At 39.1% G+C, this 22,051-nt stretch overlaps 1 protein-coding gene across 3 annotated transcripts in view; it reads right to left on the reverse strand.

Annotated features, from left to right (window-relative positions):
* Positions 1-5,315: 5,315 nt before the first annotated feature.
* susd2 (sushi domain containing 2) overlaps positions 5,316-22,051 on the reverse strand; it is a 31,680-nt gene continuing 14,944 nt past the window's right edge. For 2 of the 3 annotated variants that reach the window (XM_085476218.1, XM_085476217.1), the window contains exons 13-14: positions 15,693-15,789; positions 5,316-6,268 (exon numbers count right to left, since the gene is read on the reverse strand). In XM_085476218.1, coding sequence (XP_085332344.1) covers positions 6,217-6,268; positions 15,693-15,789 — 149 coding nt within the window. In that variant the 3' untranslated portion in view covers positions 5,316-6,216. The remainder of the gene's footprint in view (positions 6,269-15,692; positions 15,790-22,051) is intronic. The other variant, XM_085476219.1, reaches the window with a different exon arrangement.

The raw sequence follows: 22,051 nt of genomic DNA on the forward strand, positions 1-22,051 counted from the left end.
TAGAGGGAAACATGCACATGCACAAAACAGACTTTTAATTCTTTCTTTATCATATCTATTCATCGTACAAGTTCCACAGCGCATGATAACGAGAAAAAAGGAGGAAAAAACAAACCAAGCATGGAGGAATATGTGCCTTTTGAAGTTGTCTTTCTTCTTGGAATTGGGTTTGGCGTAACGTGGCTACTTAAGCAGATCATTAAGTGTAATGGTTGGCGAGGATTGCAAAGCTTTATCTCTAATGGCAAGAACAAAGTTCTTGATGATCTGGGGGATTCTGGAGCTGGATTTGATGGGAATTCCCATGCCTGCTGGAACAGTTTACTTTGAAACATTTTGATCTGTGCTAACAGACAGGTGCTATCATAAATCTATAGTCAGGGAATTACTGACTCAGCTTTACATACTGGGACTTGGGCATATAGGGATAAAGTTATCCTTTGACAGATTACTGTATATCTAGAGCTTGGAGGTTCTGCCCCGGACTGACGCCAGTATTTTAATGCCTGCCAGTGACACGTGACAATAAATCAAAGATTTAGAAATATAAATGGGCAAAAAAAGAAACCTGGAATGAATATATACTGTGAAAAGCATAGCATGCAGAATATCCATCTCACAAACCATCAGATCATCTGACTCAGCTTGAAAAGGAACCCAAACATGTGGCAGAGTCATGAAGAATGATCCCAGGTACAAGAAAAGCAACGAGTCCAGCAGCCATTTGTATATTTGATGTCATCTGGAGTGTGCCTATGCTTAGAAAAGATTGATAAAGTATAGTATTGTACAAATCCTCATTTAAACTCATAAACTAATATTCTTTTACAACTAACAACCTAAACCTACAAACCTGATGTCGTTCTCAGTTTGGTTCTGAGTAGACCACACAACATTAAACCATGTGGCTGTAAGTAGGATCTAATCAACACAGATGGAAAGAAATCACAAAGTGTGCAGGCAGCTTTTCATGCTTGGTGAATAGAGATAGGGAAAGGACTGAAGTTGGTCACAGGACAAACGAATTCATATCTGCAAGGGCTGAACTTATTCATAAACAAACAGGCAGCACAAAGAACAACTGCATCTTTGCACACCATGAAGAAATACCAGGGCGTACATCTTTATTCATGAGAACAATACATCTGAGCATAAAAGTTTATTTTGAAAATGGTTGCTATTTCTTTCAGTAGAGAAATCGGAACGGGATGTTGTTTGAGGATTATGAGCGCCAAAATGATTTCTTAGCAAGAGAATAAGCTTTGATTTTTTTCCCCCTCTGGGCAAATAGAAAGTGAACACCAACAATCTTTATTTATTTTCTCCTCGCACTTTTCTTTTGTTGATGCCTTCCACCGCTTTGCATTTGAATCCCTCAAAAATCAGGAAATCGCTTCCACCCAGCTTTCGTATTTATGAAAACACGTGTTTCCAAGAGCCTGCAATGAATTTATATTTGGTACAAGCTGCGTAGTGCATCTCACTCCCTTGGCAATGTGCCCGTCCACAAGCTTTCCATGGAGGTTTGTCCCCCCCCAGTTTCCACAGATCCCGTTGATTGATTCGCTGTTTAATGGCTTCCTGTGCTGGGCATAGCATACGACAAACATCTGTAAGGGTGGATCGGGCATACTGGTTCTCTTTTGCTCTGCTACGCTCATCTGTGGTGTAGTAAAGTGAGGTATCTGCCTTTATTGTGGCCTGAGAGAATGACGTGCTCCATTATAAAAAGCACTGACTCCACTGAAAAATGAGCCATGGGTCCTAGCGGCCACTGGTTGCTGAGTGGCTCATAGTGCCTCAGGGGATGAAGTTTAGCCTCAGATGTTGATGACAGATGATTTAGGGGGTGGGGGGTTATAGCAGCTGGGCTACGAGTGATAAAGTTATACTGAGTGTTAATGTCCAGAGTAGTTTGAAGACTCATCTCTTTGAGTCGATACAGAAGCTAAGGGTTCAGCTTTGGGCTATTTTAGTCAGCTTCACTATGGATTCCATCTTCTTGGTATTCTAGTAGTCACAGCTCTGATAAGATGGTAAAATTGCTTAAGATCCAAGTAAATTAACGTTGTGGATATTTATTAAGAATCTTTAGACCCACAGCACTGAAGCAAATCACAGGAAATTGGAAAAGAACATCAAGCCAAAACTAAATTAGCTGAAAATAAAACTCAGAGTGTTCAATAACAAAGAAATTAGCTCGTGAGAAGCATTAAATTGGGGATATTTTTATGGAAAAAAAGTACTCTGGTTTTGTAAAATTAAAATATAGTTTTAAGATGGGTTTCTTTTATGCATAAAATGTCTGATATGCATCATGTTTACCCTTTTTTTGTTGCAGTGCTGTAACATTTGCAATTATTCATCTATTCCCCCCCGTGCTATGGATTATGGCAAGTGTCAAGCCTTACATCACAAATTGCATTTAGTATAAAATCTTTGTCAAATCATCCCTAAGAAATCAAGGTTAACAATATGTCAACTTGTAGTCTTGGTCAGACATTTACACTCTTCAAGGGCATAAATCTTTTCAATAGGGTTGACGTCAGCGGTTTTCAAAAGGCCATTATTCCAGGAGTTTATGGTCAGCCTATTTTATATGCGATGATTGTCCTGCTGGAACACCAAATTGTGTCAAAATTTCAACCATCTAGCTCCTGATTTGAGGTGAAGTTGAAGAATTTCGAGGTAATACTCCTTCATTATTTCATATCCTTTGTACAATTTACCACTACCACTGGCAGCAAAACAGCACCAGAGCAAGACAGTTGCTTGACAGCTGGTACACTGTTCTTAGATGTCGAGGCTTCACCTTACTCCTCCAAACATGTATCTTGTCTTTGCGACCAAAAAGCTCAATCTTTGTCTCATCTGACTATAAAACTGTTGCCGAGATGGCATTTGGGCTTCTTTACATGAAGCCTTCATGTGGAAGTAAACATGAATCTCACTGTGCAAACTGAACCAGCCAACTGCCAATTGCCAATGTCTGATATACAAAGATGCTGGGTTCAGCTGTGGCTCACCAATCAGCCTGTTGAGGTGCACAGTAGCCTGTTTTCAGCAACCACCATTTTTGTTTTCAAGTAGAACATTGTGATATCTAATGCAAAATTTTCCATGTAATAATATTATTTTCTAATTATAATTAGGAAAAAAAAATTCTAATGATTTTACATAAACTACTGTCCATAGATGGCCATAGTGATGGCCATATACTGCAGCGGTCCCCAACCCCCAGGCCACGGACTGGTACCGGTCTGTGAGTCATTTGGTACCGGGCCACGAGAGTAGAGACGAGAGTGAACTAGAGTGAAATGTATGGTTATCTGGGTTTTTATCGGTTTTTAGCGTTATTTTGTTATCGTAACAAACTAACTCGGTTTTCCTGGGTCTTTTCACGTGTGTTATGAATAAATCGTCTTTTTTTTGGTACCAGTACTAGTTTTATTTTGTTGTATTTATCTGCGACTCCTTAAAGGCCGGTCCGTGAAAATATTGTCGGGCACAAACCGGTCCGTGGCGCAAATAAGGTTGGGGACCGCTGATATACTGTATATACTCTTCATATGGGGGCCAAAAAAGGGGATGCTATTTCATGTGGAAAACTGTCCAAAAAAAGACTTCTTACAACTGTGTATACTACACCTTCCATAAAACAGCACAAACTGGTTCCAACCAGAATAGCAATAGAAGTGGGAGGCACTGGTGCACAACTGATAAACAAAACTGGGACTTCACTCTCTAGATTTGAGAATCAACTACTTCACAGAGGCCTGAAACTATAGACCCCATTATACAGTTTTGGCATTTACAACATTTCTGATATATTTTTATTATAATTATAATTATAATATATTAAATATATTACATAAAAACAAGAATAATTCCTTCAAAATCACGGGCCTTTCCAATTGACCTCAAGCTTTTGTGTGGTTGTGCTACATACAGATGCAAGTAAATTACTGATAGTAAGATGATTTTTAATTAGTCTGTTAATTGCCTGTTGGTTTTAGGATTTTGTCATGTTTGTAAAAAGACAATGTAAAAATATAGTATAACTGCAATATAAAAAGCAAAGCTTTTGTTTTTATCCATCTTAGGATTAGACGACTTTTCCAAAATCTTCTTTTCGACGTAAAGTGTTCACGTTGCCAGTGACAAAACTCTGTGTTTGGGCAAACACCTTAATCCCAAAATCAATCTTTATTTCAACGTACGCCTTAAAATTAGGAGAACATCAGAAGGTGCTGTTCAGCTACGAGGCATTAGAAGTTAAGGGACAAAGCACACCTGCAAAGCTGCAGTTGACATGAAACAAAAAGCACACCCAAAACAAAAGCCTCATCCAAAAGCCACTTCAGAAGTCTTTCCTCATAATCTAGGGATGTAGAGCAGATCTGAGAAATGAGAAAAGTCCCACGTGAAAGCAACAAGCTTGCACAGAGTGCATTAGCATTTACTTGTGTTTGAATATGATTGAACTAATTACGGCGGGTTATTGAGATGTTAAGCGACTGTAAACACTGAGGGTTAGAACAGGCCCCCACTGAGATGAAAAACCTCTACTTTCATCCATACGCAATTAATCAGCATCTGACTCTGCAAACAGGCTTGCTCCATTGCCTCTCTTGTAAGCACTGACTGACACATGAAAGGAGGGAAATTTGCACCCAGTTAGGAGATTATACAGCAAGTGAGTCAAATCCGAGCTGATAGTGCAGAAAGACCCCAGACATCGACACACTGGGAGGTTTACTTGACCTTTGTAAGAGTATCAGGACCTGTTACCAGGTAACAAAGTCGAGGAAGTTGGAACATGTGTACTTATTTATGCTTTTAGGAAACATTAATGTGACTTTATGTGAAAAACGATAGGGTCCTTGAGGGATAGCAGAGCGGTAATAGCCAGGGTTTGCAGGAGCTAGTAATAGATACATCATTGCACAACTGCTATTCGGGAAACAGCGTTCACATGCAGCAAAAACTTCAAAGCCTTCCATGTGCAGAAGGCCAGGTTATTTCAATTAGCCTTCAACAGAAACCCTTCTTCTACCCCAGCTGGACCCCCACCTATCACTCGCAGAGATCAGCCACAGGGGACCCTGTCACTGTGTTTCCTTTTACCCCCCCAAAGGGCTTTGTTTTGGAAAAGGAGAAGCCAGTCAGGTTCAAAGTGGAGGAGAAGACCGTGGGGTAACATGAGATGACGGTCTGTCCGATGAGGCATGCTGCTGGGGCGAATATGGACGATTCTTTTATTTCTGAGCTCTAAACAGTAGTGTACACATATAAAGGAGAAACAACTAGAAAACCATGGGACAACATTAGATTTATTGATTTTTTATGTGAGTTATAGATACTCGATCATTGTTTTCAAATACAGATATATAATGTAGTTCAAAGATTTCCAGTGGGAGAAGTTCACATTAAAGGATTTGGCATAAAAATAAGCTTCTTTCTTTGCATTATTTTCAGTTTACGGTTAAAATATGGTAAGGTTTTAGTTTAGTTTAAAGGCAACATTTCAAAAACATTAACCACAATTCACAGAGCTTCTTAAAGCATTGAAGGCAAACGTCTTCCGTGTACACAAAGATTCAGAAAGCAAGTGTTGACAGAGTGCAAAAAGTTGACCTTTATGTAACATTTGCGGATTTCTCTGGCTCAGTCACTCAGCAAAGCCCTTCGTTTGACTGAAGGCTACCAGCCCACACGTAGGCTGAACAGAGTTCAAAGTTTTTCAACCAAAAACTGGTCAGGTTCACTTCACATTTGACATGAGTCTGAACACATCTGGTCCTATTTTAAACTGAACGGGAGAAGGGAGTGTTGATTGTAATGATGATATGTCCATGTAGTGTTTACACAGTTCTCTCTCTCTAGCAAAGATCGGGCGTTCAGTCATGCAAAACTGGGATATAAAAACAATCATGGCATTTTTCCTTTTCTTCAGTTCCCTCAATCGTCACCCCATGCACCATTTACCACAACCTGGAGGTTTTCCAACCTAAACAAGAAGAAAAACACGAGGCCAAACAACAGACTGAAAGCCTAACGCCTGAGGTTTTCTTGATAAGGTCAACAGGTCAAGAGAAGAGCGCCGTCCTATTCTGTAGTGCAACTGTGTGTGTTGGTTTCCAAATGCTCAGCTCTGAACATATTTGTGGCCATTGCTGATATGGTTGATCCATAATTCAAAAGGACTTTGAGAGTTTAGCAAGGCTGCTGTTGGTTCACCATCTGGATTGGTTTGTCTTTCCTTTCTCTGGAAATACAGATAAAAGAGGTAGTCACTGAACAAACTGCTAAAACAAAATTAAACAGTGAGACCTGAAAAGCAACCAACAAACAAGAAAAACACACATTTTCATCCTAAATCCCTTTTGGGTGTGTTGTTATTTCAAAGATGATCATTGTCATCTTTCCAAAGTTACTGTGGGGGGAAAAACATTGCCCTCCAGACTGTTTCTCCTGCAGCTTCATGGGAGTAGTAGAAGTAATAGAGAACACTTGTTTAATCAAAACTAACTGCGAGTAAATTGTGTGGTGACCTTGCAGCAGGGCAAGCATTATTTTCAACTCGGCTCATAATAAAAGCATTTTATTGCTCTTATTGACGGTGTTTTATTAAGCAGCTTTTATAAAACAAGGAAATAAATGTTGAAAGGAAACTGTACTATGCCTTCTGTGGTACATAAACTACAGTAGTAAAGCATTAGGTGGTTTTTGACCTTAGGGCTCATTGGGATCATTTGAACTTGATGAAAAGAAGGAAACTTGTACTAAAAAGACTGGATTTGATCCCACAATGACTGGAAGGGCATTACGAAAGAACTGTTTTCTGAAGAACAGAAAGATTAAACCTAGTTTTAAAAACGTGGATGTTGAGTGGATGAGTATTGTTTTAAGGGAGATCTGATAAAATAGTAACCCATCCTTTAAGTCCTATTCACAGATCATCATTCATACTTCGGTAGTTATTCAGGGTTAGATCAGTAAGTTATTCCAGCATCTGCGCTGGCAATATCTGAGCAATTTTTTTGTAATCTAAAAGAACACAAACACTCACCCTTCACTTTGTTAGGTACACGTGATAAACTGCAAATATCTTTTCAGCAGCAACTTAGTGTGTTTAATCATGCAGACCTGCTGAAATTTAAGCCGAGCATCAGAACAATGGAGCTTCCAAAATGACAGAAAGACAACAGCAACTCAAATAACTACTCTTTTCAATCCAAGGATGCAGAAGAGCATCTCTGAATGCACAACATTTGGAACTTTAAAGAAGATGGGCTACAGCAGCAGAAGACCACGCCGAGTGCCATTGCTGTCAGATAAAGACAGGAAGCTGAGGCTTAACTTTATACAGGCTTACCAAAACTGGAAAATAGAAGATTGGAAAAGTGCATGGTCTGCTGCAACATTCAGACAGTAAAGCTTGTGTGAAAAACATGAAAGCATGGATCCATCTTGCCTTGTATCAATAGTTCACACTAGTAGCAGTAGTTGTGTAGTGGTGTGAGAGACCTTGGCATACATTTCTTGGCATACTTCGGGCCTCTTAAGGCCCAGTATACCTGCTGTGGTTGCACAACGCAGGGGTTACCACAATCCAGGGGTGCAAGACCTTCTAAATTGGGAGCTAGCGACAAGCAGTTTGACATCAACTTTGGTTTATGGTGTGATGTGTGAGGCACTGCACAGCAATTATAATGGGACCCTTAGTACCAGCTGAGCATTGTTTAAATGCCACAGCCTACCCGAGTATTGTTCCTGACTGTGTCCATCCCTTCAGGGACACATTTGTAATGGCTGCTTCCATCATACGTAACATGTCACGAACCAAGCTGAAATAATCTCAAACTGGTTTCTTAAACATGACAGTGAGTTCACTGAACTTAAATGACTTCCACGGTCAACTGACCTCAGTCAAACCTTTGAGATGTGCTGGAGCAAGAGATTTGCATAGCTGACAAATCTGCACCAACTGTGTGATAGTATGATGTCAATTTACAGCAAAATCTCAAATAAATGTTTCCAACTCTTTGTTTAATTATGCCACAGAAAATATGGCAGTCCTGACACAATTCGGTGATGACATATGCTTCTGGATCCAAACTACTCTGCATTTATTGAGGCTGCTGTGTTTTTAACATGTTTTAATGCTTTGTATCTTGTTATATTTAATCTGAACAAGTCCCTAAAAAAGTCAGTGATCACTGTCGGCCTCTCTCGGTTTTTATTACCACTATTCATTTTAAAGCTCAGTCTTTAAAACCTTACGATGTAACTACAGCGCAGCCCATGCAGCAGTATGTTAATGACTAACTTCGTATTGTGGATGGATTATCTCAGTTGTTCTCCTGACTGAAGTTTGGTCCATTTACAGCATCCTGCCATGCGATTCCATTTGTCCCTAACTTTTATCGAGTGGAAAAAAGTTAGCATTCATCCTCCAGCTTCACTGTGCTAATGTGTTTATATTATGCTAACACAGCTGTGTAGCTAGCCACCACGTAGCACATCATTATATACCAGCTAACCCAACTTCAGTAACCCTACAAACGTCACTGCTGTTTAGTTTTGTCTTCATTTATGCCGGCAGTGATAGCATAGCAGAGCTGTACGTCTTAATTTTTCAGAAATCTCTCAGTCAGAACGTGGTATATTATGTTGAGGTGGAAACTAGCGAGCTAACTTCCTGCTAATTTCTAACTCTGTTAAATTGAATAAATTCTGTTTTCATGGATGCCTGGATGTTAAACTTCATTGTTACACCTGGTAGAGCAGCCACACTGATCATTTTATTAAAGGTGAAAGAATTTATACAGTTTGTAACTCTCAGACATGTGGCAGTGTTCGTTTGACTTTGGGACCTGAAGAGGAGTTTGGACCCAGAAACGGCTAATGATGTCAGACTTAAAGGCCAGATAGTAGCAAGGTGCACCTAATGGGATACAGACAGTCATTTTAGATATGTCAACATTTGGATTGTGATTAAAATTTCATGATGAGAAGCAGAGAAGAAACCTCCCAAATTCAGAGCTATTTTTAAGTCATATTTTCAGATGCATAAGTGAGACACCAGAGTTTCCTACAATTTGGTGTTGAGACGGTTTACTTCTCTTTTCTAAATGTGCTTCCCACATCAATCCTTAAATCTATTCTGAACCCTTTTCCACATTCAGACAAACACCCCTCTACCTTTTTGATGTGTCATAAAGCAGAAGTGGAGAAGACATCACAGTACACACACACACAGACACACAAACACAGACTCACATCATATGGTGTAATGACTTTCCTACTACTGTGGTGAGCTGCCAGTCAACCTGTTGAAACCTGCAAAGTAACCCTAGATGCGGAAAGTACCCCTGCAGGTCTAAGACACATGGAACAGAGGCTCAGGAGCTCTGCGAGCTTTGTATACACAAACACACATAGCCTCATGCACACACAGAGCTGTGTAGTTTCACTGCTTCTTTCCTCCAGACACACAACCCAGGCATGATCTGAAATACGGTAAGACCCCAGCTACTTCCATCCTGATATGCTTCAGATGTTGAAGAGGAATCGATGTGTCTGCACTTGTCCGTAGGAGACTTTTCATGCATGTGAATGTATAAGGTGTCTCAACACACTTGGGCTACTGCATATGGAAAAACTTTATATTATTAGTAGTATTTGCTATAAAACAAACAATCTGTGTCCTTAAATTAAATGTTTAATTAAACCTAATTTCTATTAGTTTTATAATTTGATTTACTTAAAAGTTTTCTGCGCTTTTTTGAGAATTAGTTGTTTAATAACATATACTTGACTATTTTGACAGTTCCACATGGGTGAGTGCTAAGACCCATAGGACTGTTAATGTTTAACTTCAAATCACTAATTTAATAGTGTGAGCGTGCTGGATATGTGATGTGGTTTTTAATGTTTGTGTGGTAAAGAACAGGGTTATGGCTTGGCTATAACAACAGGCCACCATGGATGAGGCTTGTAGTGATTAATTATTTTCAGTGAGAAAACTCTCTACTGATGGATAAATTAAGCCATGGTCAGTTACTTTGGCTCAGTATTTTGTACATCATTTAAAATTCCGCTCTTTTCAATAAAAAGGAATTCTAACCAATCAATTTAAGTTTGCATAATTTTCAAAGCATACTTGTATTTTTTCTAGTGTGTATGCACCTTAGGTCTCCAATTGCAGTATGTGTACCAGCATGCTGTATGTGTGAGATCACCTGACTCACATCTGCAGACCTTTTGACACTCATCATATCTTTTTGCACCTGGCCTCCTATGATCAAGACTTCAAGAAGAGAGGGCAGGTGTGCGCGCTCCCTGCCCTCGTGACTTATAAACCTAGTAGTTTCATCAAGTCGCTGCCCCAAGTGATGCTGGAAGCGGGAGGCGGCTCTTGACTCCCAATATCCATCTTTTTTCCCCTCCCTTGCCATAGTTATAGTGGGGGAAAGCCCAAATGAAATCTACGAGGCCATAAAACAGGCCTTTAATTTGCTTGTATATGCCCAGGAGCAAGCACTACTATTAGCCTCTTGTTTCTCTGGACTGCATGATTCTGCAGGGTATATGGGTTTGATCAGATCAGAAAGAAAATTTATGAGTAACGTTTAGTAGGCTGGGACATGCTGAATATCAAATAAGCAGGTGGGATTCATTGCATCTGTATGTCTCTGCTAGCACAGCAAAAAGGTGACTTGGGAGGAAATGAGAGGGAAAGAGGACCTCTAGCTATGTACCAGTTTGCACAAGATGACAAGAACTTCCAACTTCAAACATATAATCTCATCAAAGACTGAGTGAAAGATATATGGGTGGCTATGGCTGGAGGCCTACCAAACAAAAACAAGGCAATAGTTATGTCTTAATTCACAGTGTGCCTGACCTGAGGAGACCTTGGCATTGCTGCTTCACACAGAAAGAGAGACACAGATCAGAGATAACCATAGTTTTTAGACATGCATGCATGTATTCTGTATGTTATCTGCTATTAGTGTAATTTTATCTTACTGATCAGCTGCAGTGTTTTCTCTGCATTATCATCCTGAGAGCCAAGTTTTGCTTTCTGCTGTCAGCTTGTGATTACTTGGATCTGATAAGTATACAAACCAAGCTTTCTCTTAGGACAGAAAGTCAGAATTTCCTTACATGGCTTAACAAATATAAAACACTATAGAGCACAATCAACTACAAGGTGTTGAAAAACCAAAAGCCCCATTTGAGAATGCAGGGTCTCAGGCTCAGGCTATATTAAATTTACTGCAAGTGCAAATTTAAAGTATTCAGTTGGTAAAATACAGTGGACACAATTATTGTGCAACCTTGACAGAAAAAAATAAATTATTATCCTGTGTATTTATGAAACAACAATGCCGTCTGGTCCCATGATGTGGTGATAAAGGGGACATGCTGCATGCCTGAGAAGTGGCTGTACCTCAGCAGGTAGCACAGGTCATGGTGATTCTATCCACGTCTGCATACTAAATATCCTTTGGCAAAATACTAACCACAAGTTGCTCTCCAACAGATCCATCACAGTATGAATATATACAAATGTTAGGCAGAAAAAGCACAGATAAGAAAGTGGTTGTATGAATGGGTGTGTGAGGGCAACCGGACGGAGATTGAAGAGATCACAACAAGGACAGAAGGAAACTAAGGGCTTAAATATACACATGAGGTAATCAGGAAGGTGAACTAAATTAGACTAATGAAACAGGGCAAACAGAACTTAACTCAGTGCTCACAGGATGAGAGACTATCAAAATAAGACAGGAAACCAACAGACAGAGAAACCCAGGCTGTGTCCCAATTCAGGGTCTGCACGCTTGAAGTACGCATTTTAAGTGCGGTTACGTCACCGCCACGCGACGACGGCTGTCCCAATTCGAAGTGTACTTCAAATGCATACTCCAAATGCGCCGTCGATTTCCCCAAATATCAAGCGTGGTCCGGTGCACGCTTCGTGGTCCCATATATCCCACAATTCATAGCGCAGCGGTGGGTGTGGATAATTTTGCCGCAAAATACGGCAGAAGCGAGCGGCCGAAGAGGTTGTTTTTTTCCCCCCCAAACTTTATTGAAATTATAAAGTGAACAGTCAGTCATTCCAGTTCAGTTTGTACAGTAGACATACAAGGCAAATAAGAGTAACAATATACAGTACAATGAAATAAGAAGGATAAATAAATAAAGGAGAAAAAAAAGAAAAAGGGGGGAAATGTGACAGACTTCATAACAACTTTGTACTTGAAAGTTGTGACAGCTCATTCGTTAAACCTTTCTGAATGAATTTCAATCAATGATAAACCTTTTTTATTGGAAGTTAATTTAAGAGAGTTTAAGTAATATTCAATTTCAATCAAAAACAAATGAAATGATGGGGTTGAGTTTTGAAATTTACATTTATGTATATGGCATTTCCCTAATAAGATGGAGCGGCCGAAGAGTGAACTGTCAAAAGTAGTGAATATGACGTAACTTATTTATGTGCGAATGTTTAATAATTACAGACAGACAGACAGACAGACAGACAGACAGATAGACAGATAGACAGATAGACAGATAGATAGATAGATAGATAGATAGACAGACAGACAAGGGGTGCAACGATACACAAAATTCACGGTTCGGTTCGGTTCGATACTTTGGTGTCACGGTTCGATATTTTTTCGATACAAAAAAAATGTTCATGCCTTTTTAATTTGTCATTTATTAAAATTATAAATATATATTTTAACTCAAAAGTACAGTTTTTAAATTTAATGTTGCTGAAACAAAAGTAATTTAAAAAATAAATATATCTCTGGGTTGTCAAAATTTCAAAATCCCTGGTAGCCCTTCGGGCAGGGACTCTTCAGTTTTTGGTAGCCCAAAATAAATTTAAGTAGCCCGAATAAAAAAGAGAGCACTCTTTTGATTGATGTTTTGTTTCCTGTTTTGTTTCCGTTACAATATTATACATTAAAGTATAATATTGTAAAGGAAACAAAACATTAATCAAAAAATGTTGAAAAACAAATTACAACATTGTACAAAAATTACAATCATCAACTCAAATACTTGGTTCTAATTGAACAGAAATTTCTATGAACTTGTAAGAACTGTGTAGGACATGAATCAGTCTGTGTCAGATCCTGAATTTGAAATTTCCACTGAAGTCACGGGTAAGAGACAAGTGGAACCAAGATCTAGGCCATTTGCTTTTTGAAGTTTGCAAAGACTGCTAAATTTTGCCAGTGGTAGTTCACTCTTTGCAACATAGTACGCTGTTCTAAACAGATTTTTCAGGTTTATTTTTAGTATGTTATTTGCAATTGGTGTTTGTTCTGGGAAAGATATTGCAGACTGAGCAATAATGCATTTCTTGCATTTCTCATGGGTTCTAATGGGGCCTTTCTTAAAATGACTGGTCCCAGTAACAAAGGCGCTTGTCGACTCAGAAATCGAGAGAAAACCAACAACACACCCGGCAGAACATTATGTTATTTACACGGGTGCACATAAGTGGTCCGCATGTGCGCATTCGCTGTCAAAATAAAAGACGCGCACCAGATAAGAAGTTGCAACGCGCGTTTGCGTCCATATAAAAAGCACTGTTTTTGTCCACTAGAGTGGGATTTTCACAGCACATTCTGCACCACATCTCTGTGCGTTCATCATTTGTTTGAAGCCAGCTCACCTCCTGCAACCACTTTTCCGAGAATACGTGCTTCTTTTGTGGTTCGGACTCCTTCTGACATTTGTTTGGAGGTGGAGGAACACCAAAGTAATTGCTTAAAGGAGCTTCTTCGACATCTTTAAGAGTTCTAAACTTAAAGAGTCTGTCCTCCTCCAGAAAATCTTATGTATACAAACACGCGTTGCAACTTCATATCTTGTGCGCGTTTTTTTTTTAATTTTGACAGCGAATGCGCACCTGCGGACCACTTATGTGCAGCCCCGGTTATATAGCTCATCATATCGCAGCCACAGAAATTATTTTGTCCATGAAACCATAAAGCTGCACTTTCTTTTTGCCTTATAGTCTGATTTGTCATAACTTCTCCGTTTTGTGGTAAGCTTTTCTTTGGCTGTCACTTCTTCACCCTGACCTCTCTTATTTGGCTCAGCAGAACTAAAATATATATCCTGCTGCTTTTACACACACACACACACACACATAACGCTCAGCGATTCTCTGCGCGATCAACCTCTCACATGTTTAAGCTTGCTGCGGGAGATTTCACTTGTCATGTTTGCATAGTAAGCTAACGATTAATAAGACTATGTCAGAGGAATTGGTGCACAAATTATCATCACTCACAGATCAGTGCTGTCGCTCTCTATACACAGTTCGCGTGATTGCAAAGTGAAAGCAAAAAAACAAGCGCAAATTCAAACGCGATTTCAATATGTCACATATTGACAGTGGCTCACCGATGCCAATGACATAATTACCCAGCTACATTTCCGAAAGAATGCAAAATCATTGGCATATTTTTTTCCTTCCTACAATAGCCCGACGGGCAGGGCAGAGATAGATTTTGGTAGCCCGACTGGAAAAATCGCTAGCCCCGGGACATCGGGCTAGCGATTTTGCGAGCCCTGTATCTGATTGAGGAATCACTCATCTTTGGAAAAGAGAGTTTATTACAGAGAAATGGCTCTTTCCAAAATAAAAGCTATACAATACGCTTCTTCTGGGCTATATTCTCAGCAGCATATTGTAGTGGGTCAGGGCTGTTCGGGGTTCTGTTTGTACAGTTATGTTTTGTTTATGTTGCCATAGTGACGGGTGACGCCCTCTCGCTGCGACGGTGTGTCGTGATGTCATGACAAAAATGAATGACCAACAAAACATTTTTCTCCTTCATTTCTGTCAAACAAAGCTGTATGTAACGTGTCTCCTGGTTAGTATCATGGTTGCTAGGCAACCTGAACAGCGCGACGAAGCGTATACCGTCCCATTTCACAAGCCTCTCACTTCCGCACTTCTCGTACTTATAGTACGCACCGTACGTAGTATGCGTAGTGCGCGTACTTCAAGCGTGCAGACCCTGAATTGGGACACAGCCCCAGATTCCAGACTCAAAACTAGCTTCAGGGAAGGAGTAAACACAGAGATAACAGACTAGCAAGACTGAAGGTAAACAAACATGATGACACTGAAGACAGAACACGGACGCTAGAACAGATTGGACACAGAAAAAGAAGAAAGAAATCAAGAACTCTAAATAGACTCAGAGACAATAGAAAGGAATATTTAGGAACTACAATACAAATTAATTAATCAGACATCAAGAATAAAGTCTGAATACTGGTAGAGTAGAAACATGCTCTTCCATTTACTCTTACTTTTTAGTGAAGTAATCTTACCTTTTTTTCACACTATAAACATAAACTTACTGTTGTAACACAATAAAACTTGGTGGATACCAACACTGTACCTCTCAAATCAAAAAGAATCCAGTGAAAAAATGAGAATTCATCTTTTCATAGAAAAAAAATCTAATTAAGAGAAACAGAAAATCAAGCTGCAGCAGAACTGCTGCTAATGCTGTGAAGAGCACTGTGACTCCTAACACTGCCATACCTTTTTTATATTTCTTGTGTCCTATATTACTTTTAGTGGCATAAGCACAAAAATACTGATTTTCATGTGTAGCAAATCATGAGCATCTCACCTTTTTTGTTTCCTGTTTTGTAGACTGATTATTATTCCCACAGTGACGAGTGCTAAGAGGGAACCAACAGCACCGAGAACAAAGCCCACTTTATCGTCTGTGAGAAATCACAAGAATGTAGTTAAACACTGCTATAAACTATTTATCCTTCAGAACAGTCATGCACCCATCGCAACTTTATTATTTGGAGTATCAACAACATCAAGAGTTTGTAAAACAGTGAGCTTGTTTTAAGATCTCAGCACAAGCTTAGAAACTTTATAAACAGTGACAAATGATGAATGACTAAAAGTCCTTTTTTGGGCTAAACTGTTACATATATAGTGAACGTTTATGTGTCCAAGGACTGGTTGAGTGGCCGAGGAAGCACACACAGAGGCATAAATGGTTATTAAGTAGTACAAGATTTATTTATAGTGCTCACCAGACAAATAAGTCTGGTGAGCACTATAAATAGTGTCAGGCTCAGGGTGATTTTGGGTGAAAAAGAAAAAGAAAAAAAAAAGAAAGTACTCTTTCCCCACACAACATAAATTTTGCTCACAGTGTTAAAAATCTATTATTCATCCAACTGGTACACTGAATATAAAAGTCCCCCACTTGCTTTTTGACAGTTTAGTTCTTCAACATTGTGGTGACATATCAGGCACACTTAATCTACAAAGACTTTGGTAATATTAACACTGAAAAAGTGTATTTATTTTTACAGCAGGGAACTGATGACAGTATGTATACAGAGGAAAATGACAACAGGAAAATACGCTAAAATGCTGAAGCCCTGATCTTTATTATTTAACTGGATATACAAAACATTTTATTACAATAACTAGAATGAAGGGGTTAGTAACCGTTGTAACAGCAAGACAAGAATAAATGCACCAAGTGGACAGTGCCAAGTGGTCTACAGACACATAAAGTACAGAATTAAAAAGACTGTCCTATGAATTTTAACATGGGCATGGTGAGTCAGTATAAAGTGAATATGAACCAAAGAGAATCATCAGATTTGACAATTTCCTTTGTGCTAAACAGGCAAACACTGTGCTCATATTAGAAAGCTTATTGTTGTTTCATTTTGTTCTAACGAATCACTTTGTTATGTATGCCATTCATATAAAAAACAAATCGCAGGTATTTTCTCATCTAAACCAATTCATAAAATATTTAAAAAAAGTATGATTGGCCAATTAGCCAGAAAGCAACAGTTACTAGGCAGTGTAGCAGTTTTTAAACATACCAACGGGCTTAAACAAAACTAAAATGATAAACCTGGCTTAAAAAAAATAACTTGACTCTAAATTGTGCGCACTTGTTTAGGTGATACTGTGATTAAATTAAAAAAAATCTAAAATGTTCCTTTGGGAATTGGCAAGCACAAATGAACTATACGACTTTCTATTTGAGTCTTCATTTGAGCACATGTTAAGTGTGATGCTGGTCCTTAAAAATAACCTCAGCTGTGTGAAAAAAAAAAAAAAACACAAAAAACCAAGGCACAACTAAAGCTAATAAAGAACTACACCGAGATGCACACTGACAATGTACTAATAGCTTCACAAGCTTCTAAACTACTCTGTGTTAATATCAATGGATCAGATCTGGATGCAGCAGGACTGACATCGAACTTCTGCACAACGACTGAATGCTAGTCCTCCACATGCTCCCAGTATAGTAATAATCTTTACCATTAAAATCAATCTGGTTAGTCCACTCAAACTTCACTGATCAAATAATAAACCCACAGTGAGCAACAGCACTCAGGTTGAAAGCATCACATTTCCACTGAGATGAAATAAACACATGATAAATATCACAGGGTTTGACAGAGAGTATCCCTCACCTGCTTCACCTATCCTACAGTGAAAACAGATGAAATTATATGTTACATATTATCAATTCAACCTCAGAATATTTATGAGTTCATAATGGCTTGGACTGATTAAAATGCACTCCTTTGTCTTTATCTCTGAAAGAAATTGCTAGTCGCTAACACACCCGGACACCCTTGAGCTATGTTCTTAATGCATAAAGCTTTTCTTAACATAGAGATAAGTTTCTGGGTTTTCCTTTTTTTTCTGTCATTGCTGATACCATCTCAAAATCGTTCTGTTGACTTTTCTCTCCTTGGTAATAGCAAAGACGTTTCTTGTTCTTGTTATTCTGACAGGTGCAAATATTCTTGGAATCTGAAACATGTATATGATTGAAACTTTTGTCATTATAGGTTCCCTGTACAAAATTAAAAACAAAAAAAACCTGCATTGCATCACCGCACTTACAAAAAGTAAGGTAGGCGCTAACTAACAACACTGCTTGTCAATCATCTGGCATTTAAAAATGTGATTTTGAACACAAAATTACAGCAGTTGTAGTTGTAGTTGCATCGACATCTACAGCATATGTGTATGTTTTAACACAGAATTTTTTTAAATATATTTATGTTACATCCACTCCTCAATTTCTTGCATTTGTACTCGTTTCTTGCCCATTTTTTCTCTACTTAGCAGAAAAAGTAGAGTAGCTTGTGAAGTAGATGTTGATTGCACAAATCAGTGGCTACAGAGTAACAATACAGATTGGTACAAAATCTCCTTTGAAAATAAAGCCTTGAACACACAAACAAAACAGAAATGGTTCTGTTGTTTTCCTTTGACTGGGTTTTTCATGCATAATGGCGACCTCCAAAGAGGTTTTCATTAGATCTAAAGAAGATTCACTGTTTTTTAAAATAATTATTAACCTGTTTTGTTGACTAGAGTTTCAATAACTCAAGTATGAGATTTTATTTGTCCATCAAATACTAGAAACAGCAGGTGAAAGCACACATTACATTCTAAAAGAAAAAAATCAGACATTTTTTCCTTTACTTGCACTTACGCACATACTGTTGGAGAAGGTAAAGAAGATGAAGAAGATGAAGATGGAGAAAAATCAGTAAGTATCTTATGAGCTTCATGCAAGTGGATGTTTTAAAACCAGAAGTGATCTTGTCTTCATGACGGCAGCACAGGGGGGAAAGCTGGTGAAAAATGGCAATGTTACATCTGAATGCATCTTATTTGGTTAAGGAAAAGGCAAATACCAGTGCTGTGCATCAGCAGAACCTAACCTTTTTGTCATACACCTGCTCTTAGATGAGCTGAAGCAGATCATCCACCACAATGTCTGTGACATGTGTGAATAGAACAATAAGTTATTTTTGTAAATTATGGTCATTCTAAGAGTCATAAGAGGCTTATCTGTTCATGCTGGTGGACTCGTCACCAGTGTTGGTCAAGTTACTTGAAAAAGTAATCAGTAACTAATTACTTCCCCAAAAAAGTAATCCCGTTACTTTACTGATTACTCATTTTCAAAAGTAATTAATTACTTTTAAAAACACGATTTACAACCTGAATAGGTGATAAAGCAATAGATTTTTCAGCCCAGTTCTGCATAATCCATCATACAAAATGTAATCAAATGGAAAAGTCTCTTTTGCAAGTAAAACACAGCAGAAAATAAATAAAATCAAACACTAGCGGTCCTGTTGCTCTATTTTCACCTGTAAAGCTGGAGCGGGGTAGGCGGAGGTTTACCCTGGTGCAGGTGTGCCGCAGCGGTCAGTTGAAGAATCCGCAAGTTTCTCTGTGAATTCCCCATTACGTCGTAGCGCACTCGGTGCTTGCTTGGAAGTTTTGGGGAGGTTTTTTCGCTGTAAAAAGAAGTTTTCTTCCCACGCACAACGGACACTAATGTTTTTGTCACTTTTTATGGAATCAAACTCAAAGTAAGGTCAGTACTTCCACGCTTTAAACGCTGCATGCTCATACTCTCTCCCGCACTCAATATATTATCCATTGTTGATCTGCACACAGCTGTTGTCACGAACGTCGCACTCGCTTACGTCACTGTCATGAGACATTCTCGCAAAAAAAAAAAAATCACGGTTTTAGTAACGCAGCGTGCTTACGGGAAAGTAACAGTAATCTAATTACCGTTTTTGCAATAGTAATCCCTTATTTTACTCGTTACTTGAAAAAAGTAATCGGAATGCGTTACTGCCCATCTCTGCTCGTCACTTGCCAGTCACAAATCAATAACTGAAGTTTCACAGTCAGATCCACCCCGCACTCATCACATCTGGTTTCTATATATCAAGATGGCTGAGGTGAAAATAATGAAACTGTGGCTTTGTAACAGGACTTTACAAACCAGTGGGTAATGCAATAGTACACGTCCATCTTTTCTACTGCGTATGATACTAACAGTTAGAAAAATGCGGTTTGAAGGTCATATGAAGTACTTGCTGCAATTCTTCTAATCTTGCTCAGCACAGTGTGAAACAACACATGTCAAATGTTTCAACATTCAACACTGCTGACTTCACATTCTTGTGTTCATTTTTAATTGAATGTTGAATTAATTTGAATTAAATGTAACTTGAACTCAAAATTAAAATATAACAGAGGTGAAAAAGCCTGCTAAGTGGAATTTATCAACTAGAGACTTTCAGTGACAGAAATGGCCACAAGCAAGACACTAAAATGTGAGCAACATGACTGGTTTTAAGGTCTCGAGCTGTCCCTGGTTGGCATTTCAATTCTCATTCTCCTACGCAACCTGAATTTACCAACCACTTTTGCCTCTCTCTCAATGCTCAGCTGCACTATCTCAGGGGAATCTAAGAGAGAACCACAGCGAGTAAATTGAGTGAGGCTTTGTCTTGCAACCCACGTCACTACTCCCTATGAAAATTGCTCGATCCCCTTCTGGCAGCTGTCACCTTCCCTTTAATCACTTTCTTCCCCTCTACGCAAGAAACTGTATTAATATTATAAGGCCATTAAGGTGGGCCAAACCTGTTATTGGTATGCATTTGATACTCAACCAGGGGTATTGTTTTTCAGAAGACCGTGACAAGGCACAGCAATGCTAGTAAGCTCTAGGACCTTGTAAGTCTCTCACAGCCCTGTCAGTCGTGAGATCAAAAGCACTCAGAGGACTTTCAGTCCAAACTCCACCTTCACTTCTCCAACACTCCCATCTTTCTAGCAGAAGATATTAACATTATCCTCACAACACACTGCACCACCACTACCTAAACTCTAAAATGGCTAAAAAAGCACGCCGACAAGTACAGCATCCATCTCAAATAGCTGGGGATTTTAGTGATGGGAAAATTCATACAGAGATCCACTTTTGATGGAAAGGACTTACTGTCACCTCTGCTGATAGCAGGCAACATTTCAGCAGCAACTCATTAAAGTGACTCAGAGAAGAAGTCAAACTGGATGTGGTCACATTTGTTGTTCAGCGGCACAGCCTTTTCATCTCAGCTGTGACTCCAATTCTGCAACTGTTCAGCCTGCACATCGTGCTGCAGTGATTCATTTAAGGGGAGGAGGCGAGATCCACCAGGGCGTCTCCAGCTCTGTCTGTATTTAGTATGTTTACTTGGTTAGAGGTCACATTCGAATGGCGGAGGTAACAGCTCATGCAACACCTGCCATTCCGAACCTCAGGTCATGTTTGCAGTTGTTAGCTCTGATTTGTGTAACGAGAGTGCCACAGCAAATATAATAATTTTCCACAAGGCTAAAAAGGCCCACCTTTGTGTGTGTATGTGTGTACGCCCGTGTAGAACGGTCACATTAAAGCACTACCTCACAGAATATGACTGTTTATTTGTGCACCTATCTGTCAGAGAGACAGCACAAGCTACAATCAACAATTTCCACATCTTGCACCATAAAAACAAATAAAACCACGTGGCCTTTATGAGCACTCTGCGCCCATAAAGAGATGAGAAGTATAGCAGGAATGTGTCCAAAACTTCAACAAAGTATAAAGCCTGTTTCAAACTAACTTGACATTAGTGTTGATGAACATCACCGCTCTACTGCAATGACCCAGCAGTTTTTCAGCAGTGGAAAAGTTCACAGTGTCTAAGGCCACAGGCAGCTCATCAGGTCAGGAGCCTGACCGGGAGAATTCTTGTCATTTTTTCCAACATTTGCAAGCTTTCGCAGCATGACTTCGCTCCCCATGGGTCAGTAGCACTACTGTGCTCTTCGCCCACAATCTTTGCTCACCACCAATCCTAATTGTGACAATTGAAGGCCCAAAAGTTCTTCTTCTTCTCCCAAATAAAATTCAAATTGAGTTTTTGACACACCGAAGGAGAGTCATCCATCACAGTCGCACAAGTTCAAGTAGTCAGAAAAGGGATATGCATGGTATTTTCCAATTATGGATAATGTAATAATAATTAAGATGAAACCTTAGCAAAAAAGTCAGAAAGGAGATCGCTGTGAAAAGAAAGCAAAATAACAGATGTAGAGAAAAACAAAGAGATATCACCAGGCTTAATAACAAAC

This window comes from Copadichromis virginalis, linkage group LG12, assembly GCF_057382275.1.
Source record: "Copadichromis virginalis isolate Kocher_CV1m ecotype Utaka linkage group LG12, C_Virginalis_male_GT1.1, whole genome shotgun sequence".
In the NCBI taxonomy this organism is placed as follows: Eukaryota; Metazoa; Chordata; class Actinopteri; order Cichliformes; family Cichlidae; genus Copadichromis; species Copadichromis virginalis.